Source organism: Rhinopithecus roxellana, chromosome 8 (assembly GCF_007565055.1).
Source record: "Rhinopithecus roxellana isolate Shanxi Qingling chromosome 8, ASM756505v1, whole genome shotgun sequence".
Classification (NCBI taxonomy): Eukaryota; Metazoa; Chordata; class Mammalia; order Primates; family Cercopithecidae; genus Rhinopithecus; species Rhinopithecus roxellana.
The window spans coordinates 34719526-34730458 of record NC_044556.1 but is presented as its reverse complement, the minus strand read 5'-3'; the positions used below and the strand labels follow the sequence as shown (position 1 = coordinate 34730458).

Below are 10933 nucleotides of genomic sequence, written 5' to 3'. Positions count from 1 at the left end.
CAGCATGATCTCCTGAACTGAGGGAGACTTTTGGGCTCTGCCTGCATTCCTCCTTCCTGTGGTGAAGCCTGGAAACTCTTTCCTATCACAGATTGAGAAAATCATAGAACACACCTTGCTTGTTTCCTGAATTCACTGATGCCTGATGCCTAATGTCTGAAAGCTGTTGTTTCATATATTGTGCCTGGAGTTTTAATTGGTCCCTGTGACTCCATGTCGATCAGAATTAGAAGTCCTGATGCTATTTTATTTAATTTTTTATTTTATTATTTTTTTATTTTTTATTTATTTATTTTTTTCAAATGTTTATTTTATGTACAAAGAACTATCATGGTTTTTCACTGAGTAGATGCCTTGGATAATCCTTTGAAGGAAGATCATTTAGTCCAACTTAATGAAACCGATATCCTTCGCGTACTGACGGAAACACTGGCGGCACATATTGAGGCCATATTTCCGGATCAGACCGTGCCGGTTTGAACACACGCGACAAGAGCGAGAACCCTGGCCGAATTTTCGCGGGTGGCTCCAGTACAGCTGCTGGTGACCCATCTTGCTCTCAGAAGTGCCAATTTTTAATTTTTATATATTTAGGGGGTAGAAGTGCAGCTTTATTACATACATATATTACGTAGTAAAAAAGTCTGGGCTTTTAGTGTACCTATCACATTGTACCTAATAAGGAATTTTTCAGACCTCACCCTCTGATCTGGTTTGGCTCTGTGTCCCCACCCAAATCTCATCTTGAATTGTTATCCTCACGTATTCAGGGAGGAACCTGGTGGGAGGTGATTGGATCATGGGGGCAGTTTCCCCCATGCTGTTCTCATAGTGATGAGTGAGTCCTCATGAGATCTGATAGTTTTATAAGTGTTTGGCAGGTTCCTCCTTTACTCACATGCTCTCCCTCTCACCTGCCACCACGTAAGTCATGCCTACTTCCCCTTCCGTCATGATTGTCAGTATCCTGAGGCCTCCTTGGTCATGTGGAACTGTAAGTCAGTTAAATCTCTTTCCTTTATAAATTACTCAGTCTCAGGAAATTCTTTATAGAAGTGTGAAAATGAACTAATACACCCACCTCCCACCCTCCCACCTTTTGTAGTCTCCAATGTCTGCTCTTCTACTCTGTATGTCCATGTGTACTCATTGTTTAGGTCCCACTTACAAGTGAGAACATGTGGTATTTGATTTCTTGTTTCTGAGTTATTTCGTTTAGGATAACGACCTCCAATTCCATCCATGTAGCTGCAAAAGACATGATTTCCTTCCTTTTATTATGGTTGAGTAGTATTCCATGGTGCGTGTGTGTGTGTATGTATAACATTTTCCTTACTTGATGCTATTTTAAATGGTATTAAAGTTTTTAAAAAATTCCAATTATTTATTCATAGTCTTTGGAGAAATATTTTATTTTTGATATTTGACCTTGTATTTGGTAACATTGTTACATTCACATATTAGTTTTCACTTAAATTTTTTTTTTGGGACAGGGTCTCACTCTGTTGCCTAGGCTGGAGTACAGTGGCACAATTTTGGCTCACTGCAGACTCTGACCTCCAGGCTCAGATGATCCTCCCACCTTGGGCTCCCAAGTAGCTGGGACAACAGGTGCGTGCCCCCATGCCCAGCTAATTTTTTTGTGTTTTTTTGTAAAGACGGGGTTTCACCATGTTGTCCAGGCTGGTCTTGAATTCATGGGCTCAGGCAATCTGCCTGCCTTGACTTCCCAAAGTGCTGGAGTTACAGGCATGAGCCACTGTGCCCGACCAAAAATACATATTTTTTAAATTTGTATTTAATTATTATTATTATTTTTTGAGATGGAGTCTTGCTCTGTCACCCAGGCTGGAGTGCAGTGGCGTGATCGTGGCTCACTGCAGCCTTAACCTCCTGGGCTCAAACAATCATCCTACCTCAGCCTCTCAAGTAGCTAGGAATACAGATGTGCACTACCATGACCAGCTAATTTTTAATTTTTAATTTTAATTTTTATTATTATCTTTTTTTGAGACGGAGTCTCGCTCTGTCGCCCAGGCTGGAGTGCAGTGGTGCAATCTCGGCTCCCTGCAAGCTCTGCCTCCCGGGTTCACGCCATTCTCCTGCCTCAGCCTCCCGAGTAGCTGGGACTACAGGTGCCCACCACCGTGCCCGGGTAATTTTTTGTATTTTTGGTAGAGATGGGGTTTTGCCGTGTTAGCCAGGATGGTCTAAATCTCCTGACCTCGTGATCCACCTGCCTCGGCCTCCCAGAGTGCTGGGATTACAGGCGTGAGCCACCGTGCCTGGACTAATTTTTTATTTTTTGTAGAGACAGGGTCTCACTATGTTGCTCAGGCCAGTCTTGAACTTTTGGGCTAATGTGATCCTCCCACCTCAGCCTCCTAACGTGCTGGGATTACAGGTGTGAGCCACCATGCCTGGCATTTTCACAATTTTTTGTGGTAGATTCCTTAGGAGTGTCCATGGGCACAATCATGCTATCTGTGACTACAGAACATTTTGCTTCTTCTTTTACAACTTGTATTATCTTCTTCACTCTCTCTTCTGTACTGGAAATGCTATACATTGTTGAATAGAAGCTGAAAGAGCAGCTATCTTCTTGCTTTCTTCTTGATCTTGGGAGGGAAAGCATTCATTCTTCCACCATAAAGTATGATGTAAGCACTAAGTTGCTTTTTTTACCTTTTTCTGAGACAGAGCCTTGCTCTGTTACCCAGGCTGGAGTGCAGTGGCGTGAACGTGGCTCACTGCAGCCTCAACTTTCTGGGCTCAAGGGATCCTCTTGTCTCAGCTTCCTGAGTAGCTGGGCCTATAGGAGTGCATCACCAGGCCCAGCTAATTTTTTATTTTTTGCAGGGCTGGGGTGTCATTATGTTGCTCAGGCAAAGCACTGTAGATGTGATTTATTTATTTATTTATTTTTATAGAGACGGAGTCTCACTATGTTGCCTAGGCTGGTCTCGAACTCCTAGGCTCAAGCAGCCTGCCGAAGTGCAGGGATTACAGGCATGAGCCACTGTGCCCAGCCTATAGATATCTTTACTGGGTTCAAGAAGACCATGTGGCGGGTAATGCAAGTATATTTTTGAAAGAAGGGGATAAGTTGAGAGTTCTTGGACTTAATTTTCCCAGTGAAGCAGGAGGCCAGGCTATATGATGAGGGGATGGGGAGAATGAGGTGGATTTCTAATAGTCCTTCACGAACCTCTCAAAAGACAAATCTATTGCAGAGTGTACAGTATTCTGTACCAGGACTCGGAGCTCCAGGTTTAGGACCAGGGTGGGCAGCTGTAGAACTGGGTTCTGTAGGGTTTTCCAGGACTTATGAGTGGAGGGAAAGGGGAGCATGGGTATTGAGGGAGCTGGTGGGAAATAATTCAAGTTGTTGGCCAGAGGTCTAGCTTGGGTTTTAAAAGACTGAAGCCTGGGGATTGAGGGGAAGGGAAAGATAAACTGTGAGGCCACAAAGGGGTTAAAGGGCTGGAACTCAGTGAGGCCGAGGAGTGGTGAAGTGGGAGGAACAGAATAGAGTTGGGAGGATTGTGGTTCAAGTGGGATGTTGAAGTTTCATGCTTTTCCATATCACAAGGGTAATGTGCCAATGTTGTAACAAGGTTTGAGGGAGGCACATCTTACGCATGAAAGTGAAAACCCAGTCATCACGCTTATGAACTACCAAAGGATCCAAAGTTTTTTTTTGAGAGGCAGTGGAGCTATGGTAGTAATGGTCTAATTGTGGCCTTGAAAAGTATAAGTAGAGCAGAAGGTTATTTGAAATGATTAGGGAAGTTCGGGGAAGGTTAGGGTGTGGGATGGATTGGGTTCGGCAGTTTGTCTCAGGATGATGGTGGAGGTTAATGTGTAAGGTAAATGGGGGAGCCCTCAGCTGCTGTGAGCCAGGGTCAGTGACAGCCAGAAGTAGAGGGCAATGAACCACTTGGTATGAGGGGGACTTTGATGAAGGTAGAAAAGTAATCATGTAGAACTGGCAGGGGAAGCTGGGAGACTGCTGACCCCAAGTGCCCCCTTCTTGGCTGGAAAATAGAACTCGTGGGAGGAAGAGCAGCTTTCCCTTAAGAGGGCTGCAAGTGAACCAGTGTTCTTGGGGCAAGGCCAGGCTTCCATTACGGTAAGGAGGAGAAAGGTATAGTGAAAGTTCCTGCAGGTTGTTATGGATATAGAATAATTTGTTTTTAGTGGAATGAGGTTACCAAGAACACAGAAGGAAAACTGACAGGAAGATGGCTAGGAGAAAGGTGATGTCCCAGGGAAAGTGAAAGTCCCAGTGAAAAGACTTAAAGTGTGGAGACTGTTTCATCCATGTATCACAGTATCAGCCACATAGTAGGTGCTCATTTAATACAGCCAAGTGGAGGGCTGAATACAGTCCATTTCTTGTGGCTTCTTACTTTGATTCTCTGAGACTTCATTTTTCCATGTTTCCTGGGGAATGCTGCTGCTTTTATCCCCCTAGTTCTGAAATTTACAGCAGTTTTCTCTCCAAAGTCCCAATTCTTTCCATCTGGCAGAGTCGATGCCTTATTATTCCATGGTGTAACACCCTAGGAGGGCCTGGAAAGCCTGAGGTGAAATCTCTCTGTTTACAACTTGGGAGAAGCTGAAGTTCAGAAAAAGCAAAGAGTTCGTTCAACAGCATAGATTAAGATTTACCATAGACTGTGAAAGAAATAAAGATGCTTCCCTCAGTCAAAGTTTGAGGCTACCAGTCTGTACGGTAGCCCCCAAACCAGCCCCAGCGGGGCGGCGTGTGGGACTCAGGGAGAGCGGTAGTCCAGGGCTGGCTGTGGACAGTCAGGCTGTGTGCAAGGCAGCCTCCAGCAGGTGGGGCTGTGGAGTCGCAGAAGGCTGGCAGCCTTGAGCGGAACGCGGCGCTGCTGCCACCGTCTGATTTGGATGGAATCATCCTTGCGGTATGTGGAGTCAAGCTCGGGAGACTGTTACCTTCTCATGGAGAGCCAAGCTTGGGAGATTGACTTTGCTACCTTCTCATTCTCCACCATTACTACAGAGCCCTATTGCCTCGGGGGAGGAGGTCTTGATGATGGGGAATGTCATCTAATGGAACGTTCACAGGGTTTATGAGTTTTAAGTCCCAGAGCACTCACATTTTAGCTGTGGGCACACAGGCCACTTGTTGGACCTCTGAAAGTGAGTGATAATGGAAATATATGTGAAAGCCTTGGTAGAGTGAAGACTCTAAAAATATAAGGATTTATTATTAATGCTTAATGGGTAGTTAAGAGCAAAAATATGTTCCTTGATCTATTCTAGAGAAGATGAACTCTGGGGAAGCTATGGGCTGAAGATTTTCCTATTCGCAGAAGAATCGGTCCTTTTGACTATATGTTTTCACTTCTGTAAGGTCACATAGTGGGGTGAGGGGTAAGAATGCCAATTTGCCACAGAACATTCTAGGGAGGTTGAAAGCACTCAGAAAACAGAATTCGTAAAACTAATAGTAATAAACTACCATCTATATTACTACTATATACCAGGCACATTACATATGTTATTCAATTTAGCCATCATAACAGTACAATAGGATAGATGTATTTATCTATTGTAACTAGAAATTGAACATCAGCATCTGAGAGGTATGAATAGCAGAGGGTTACACAGATAATAAGCAGTGATGGCAGGATTTGAACCCAGGCCTTTTTGGCTGTAATGGCTCATGTCCTTCCCACCATAATGTGTGAACTCATCCTTTATTAAATCTCTAGGCCATTTCCAAGGACCTGTCTTAAGCTGATTGCTTAAAAAGCGCTCAAGGAACTTGTTAAAATGCATATTCTTGAATCCCACCCTGGGGGAGCCTCATGAATGATTCAGATTTTTCCTTTTCTTTCTCTCTTTTCATACCATATTCCCTTCCATTACTTTAGTTGTTGAACAGTCACAGTAATCAGGACTTCCGTTTTTTGAACGCCTTATACCTTATGCCTTTCCTTGAAAACAATGGCAAATGCAAACTCATTTTGTCAAGCCGAGGATCCCTGAGTTTCTCCACCAGAGGATTATACAATCAGCAGCTCCTTTTTGTTTCAATAACACATTTTTATCTCCCTTATTTTGCTGGGGGTGCAGGAGTTATGTTTGGACACAGATAGTTCACTACTAGGGAGAAGCTTCTACTTGGGGAGGACTTAGCCCTGGAAGGGAGATAGGAGCAGAAACCAAGAGGATTCCTGGGGTTTTTTTACCTAGATCAATCAACAAGTATTTATTGAATACTCTGTGCCAGACACTAGGCCAGGTATTGGTGCTGGAGCAATGCATACAATAAAGTCCCTACAGTCATGGAGTTTTAGGTAGGTAGAGTGGGTATTCGTGCAGAGATTCAAATGAAGTGGCAAAGCAAACCATGAACTTCTGGGGAGAAGCATACCTGGCAGAGGGAATAGCAAGTGCAAAGACTCCAAGTAGGAGTCTCCTGAGAGTGTCTGAGGAACAGCAAGAAGGCTAAGGTCTAGCAGAAAGGCAAGAGTGGAGTGTGCAAGGAGGAGCAAGATAGGTGGGAGGGGAGAGGCACCACTGGTTGTATGATGACCTTCCAGGCCATTGGGAGGATTTTGGGTTTTGTTCCAAGTGAGACAAGGAGCCACTGGAGGGTTTTCTGTAGGAAAGTGACATGATCCAATTTACATTTTAAAAGGATGACACCAGGTGCTGGGTTGAACATAGACTTCAGGGGGCAAGAGTGCGTGCTACCTGAATAACAAGGCAGCTCTGTCTTCTGCATCTCTTGAACAGTTTTGGCAGATTCTATTCCTCATCTCTCCACCATGGTCAACAGGCATTAGTCCATTTTGCATTGCTATAAAGGAATACCTGAGACTAGGTAATTTATAAAGAAAACAGGTTTATGTGGCTCATGATTCTGCAGGCTGTGCAAGCATGGTGCTGGCATCTGCTCGGCTTCTGGTGAGGCCTCAGGAAGCTTTTACTTGCGGCAGAAGGCATGTCACATGGTGAGAGAGGGAGCAAGAGAGAGACGCCATGCTCTTTTAAACAACCAGCTCTCATGTGAACTAATAAAGTGAGAACTCACTTATTACCACGAGGACAGCATTAAGCCACTGGCGAGGGATCCATCCCCATGACCCAGACATCTCCACCATGCACCACCTTCAACATCGGGGACCACATTTCTACATGAGATTTGGAGGGGACACACATCCAAACCATGTCAAAGGTCAAGCATTGCCCCTCCATCAGTCCTCTCTGCTCCTTTCATTCACTCTCAATCATAGCACCATGTTTCTCAAAAGTTGCAAATTGGTTGCAGTAGTGGATTTGATAATTGTGAGAATGTTGGCCAGAATTAGTTATGTGTGAATACCAGACCAGCCAAGCCAAAATGCCGCCATTATACTAGAATAAAGCAATTTCTACTTTATGGACAAAGTGGCAGAGCCATAACTCATTTACTCACTGACTCCTTCACTCATTCTTTCAGCTCTCATTGAGCACGTACCATGTGCACAAGTCACTGCATTAAGCCACTGGAGAGCTAGACATTTTTAAAAAGCTCCCTAAGACATAAACTCTGCCCTTGAGCAAACTCTTAAACTAGTTACTAGCATTTATCAATCACTTTTGACGGGTCAGACACCAGTTTAAGTGCTTTTTACGTATCGCCATATTTAACCCTCAAAATTAATGTGATTAGTTAGGTACTATTTTAGTATTTTTTTTTTTTTTTTTTTGAGACAGAGTCTTGCTCTGTTGCCCAGGCTGGAGTGCAGTGGTGCAATCTTGGCTCACTGCAAGCTCTGCCTCCCGGGTTCACACCATTCTCCTACCTCAGCCTCCCGAGTAGCTGGGACTACAGGTGCCCACCACCACGCCCAGCTAAGGTTTTGTATTTTTAGTAGAGACCGGGTTTCATTGTGTTAGCCAGGATGTTCTCGATCTCCTGACCTGGTGATCCACCCGCCTTGGCCTCCCAAAGTGCTGAGATTACAGGCGTGAGCCACTGTGCCTGGCCTATTTTACTACTTTAAAGATGAGGAAATCAAGGCACCCAGAGGTGAAGCAACCTGTTCAAGTTGGTTATTAGGTGAACTGAGATCTGAGCCCAGATGCTGTGGCTCTCGGGTGTCAATGACTGCTTCTTAGGCTGGAGGGATAGCTAAACACATGATTATAACGCAATGTGATGAGTACTCACTAGAGCTACTGGGAAATTTTAACATTATTGAGGGGCAAGGCCCAAAGCCTTTTCAAATTTCCAATCCTGTTAATTCCACTGTAGTATATATATAACTTCTCCCCATAAAATGCTGTGAAGTACAACAAAGATTTTTAAGTGATCCTTCCAGATTCTTAATAAAAGATTAAAGTAATTTATAAAGCTATTTTCTGGCTAAGGACCATTCCATTTTTGGGCTGTTTCACTCACTCATCATTTCCATCACCAGATGATAGTTTTTTGTTGTTGGTGGTGGAGAGGCGGGGGGGCAGTCCATTCTTCATAAAAGAAAAAATAAAATTTGTTTTTTGTTAAGTAGATGCCAACCAAGTTGGTTTGGGTTATGAAGTCTTGGGGGTGGGTTGGGGCTTGTCTTACTCACTATTTCATCTACTCCTTCTCTGTAGGGACTTCATAGCTGGCTGGAATCAAATTTATGCCTCAGTAAAATGACAAATCAGTACAAGTTGGGGGACGTTTATGGTCTTTTGGGAACAGCTGAAACCACAAATCTTACATCCTAGAATATCAAGGGGGATATATTACTGGATTCCCAGTTGCTGAGAGAGCACAGACTGAGCCACAAACTAGCTCTGCCTGGAGAAGACAATGAAAGCTTCAGGGAATAGTTTAGATTTGAGCTGGGCTTGAAAGATACATTGATATTCAACAGCAATAAGGTGAGAGATAGGTGTTCTGATAAAGGAAAAGTTTGTGTAAAAGATCTGGGGAAGCGTCAGCCAACTGGGCTTTCTGGGATTATTCCATCCTGAAACCCCAAGTCCTTTGGGTGGGACAGGATCTGAGCTGCAGTCTCTGTCACATTTTTTCCATTTTGTAGGATATTATCATGATACTTCTTTTTTTTTTTGAGATGGCATTTCGCTCTTTAGCCCAAGCTGAAGTGCAATGTCTCAATCTCGGCTCACTACAGCCTCCACCTCCTGGGGTTCAGGCGATTCTCCTGTCTCGGCCTCTCGAGTAGCTGGAATTACAGGCACCTGCCATCATGCCCTGCTAATTTGTGTGTGTGTGTGTGTGTGTGTGTGTTAGTAGAGATGGGGTTTCACCATGTTGGCCACGATGGTCTTGAACTCCTGACCTCAGGTGATCTGCCCACCTCGGCTTCCCAAAGTGCTGGGATTACAGGTGTGAACCACTGTGCCCAGCCTAATGATACGTTGTACATTTACTCATGAATTCTCTCTCTCTGTCTCTTTCTTTTTTTTTTTTTTCTGTCTCTTTTTTTGTCTCTCTAGCTTTATTGAGGTACAACTGACATGCGATAAACTACATATAAAGTTTACAATTTCATGAGTTTTAAATACATCCACAGAATTGTCTTCAAAATCAAGACAGTGAACATACCCATCATCCTCTGGAGTTTCTTTGTATCCCTTTGCTGTCTGTCTTTCCCACCCACTTTTGCCCCTTTCCCCCAGCCTCGGGCAATCACTGATATGCTTTCAGTCACTATACATTTGTTTGCATTTCTAAAAATTTTACATAAATGGAATCATATAATATGTACTCCTTTTCTCAAGAGTCTTTCATGTAGCATAATTACTTTGAGACTCATTCACATTGTTCTGCATAGCAACAGTCCATTTTTTTTTAATTGCTGAATAATACTCCACTGTATAGATACACCACAATTTGTTTCTCCATTTTACCATGAATGGGCAAATGGGTTGTTTCTATTTTTTGGCTATTACAGACAAAGTTGCTATGATGAATCTTGTACTAGTCTTTTCTGAAATTATGCTATCTTTTCTTTCAGGTAACTATCTTGGAATATGTTTGGTATGTATTTAACTTTTAAAGAAACTACCAAACTGTCTTCCAAAGTGGTTGTACCATGAAAGTTCCACCTGTTCCACATTTTTGCCAATACTTGTATGGCCATTTAAAAAAGTTTAGCCATTCCAATAGGTGTGTAGGGTGCCTCATTATGGTTTGAATTTGCATTTTCTTAATGACTAATTATATTGAGCATCTTTTCATGTTCTTACTTTCCATCTATCTTCTTTGTTGAAGTGTCGGTTCAAATCTTTAGCTCATTTGAAAAATCGGTTGCTTTCTTTTGTTGGATTTTTAGAGTTTGTTGTATTTTTCTGGACATAAGACCTTTATCAGAAACGTCTTCTGCAAAGAGTCTCTTCAAATGTGTAGCTTGTCTTTTCATTTTCTTAGCTGTGTCTTTCAATGAGTAAAATTTTTAGTTTTGATGAAGTCCAATTTATTTTTTTTTCTTTTATGGATTGTATTTTTGGTGCCATAGCTGAGAAATTTTTACCTGAGACTCAAGTTAACACAAATTTTTCTTCTATTTTTTAAGAAGTTTTATAGTTTTAGGTTTTACATTTAGATCTATGATCTATTTTGAATTCATTTTTGTGTGTAGTAAAATGTGTGGATTGAAGTTTATTTTTATTTATTTTTAATTTAATTTAATCTTTTTATCTTTGGGCAGCCTTTCCAGCCAGGGCATGCTCAGAGAGATTTCTTATTTTTTAGTTTTGATAAGATATCCAATAACTTCAGCACCATTTGTTGAGAAGGTATCGTTTCTCCACTGAGTTGCCTTTGCACTTTTGTCAAAAATCAGTTGTCCATACATGTGTGGGTCATTAGTTCTTTTTTTGTAAAAAGAAGACATGACCATTTCATAAACTTAATGAGCCATATCAGTTGTTCATTATGAAGACGTGATGC

General features: G+C 42.5%; 1 protein-coding gene and 1 non-coding gene across 2 annotated transcripts; both read right to left on the bottom strand.

Moving 5' to 3' along the window:
- Window positions 1-292: 292 nt before the first annotated feature.
- On the bottom strand, window positions 293-563 carry LOC115899161 (40S ribosomal protein S29). The gene has a single exon (XM_030936290.1). It carries the CDS (start codon window positions 550-552, stop codon window positions 382-384), a length of 171 nt encoding a protein of 56 aa, XP_030792150.1. The 5' UTR covers window positions 553-563; the 3' UTR covers window positions 293-381.
- Window positions 564-3583: 3020 nt separating this feature from the next.
- On the bottom strand, window positions 3584-3687 carry LOC115899472. Its single transcript, XR_004059171.1, has one exon. It is a non-coding gene; the product is annotated as a small nucleolar RNA U13 (small nucleolar RNA).
- Between the last annotated feature and the right edge of the window lie 7246 nt (window positions 3688-10933).

Coding starts and splice junctions, on each gene's coding strand:
- LOC115899161 (XM_030936290.1), bottom strand. CDS start 552: ATGGGTCACCAGCAGCTGTACTGGAGCCACCCGCGAAAATTCGGCCAG.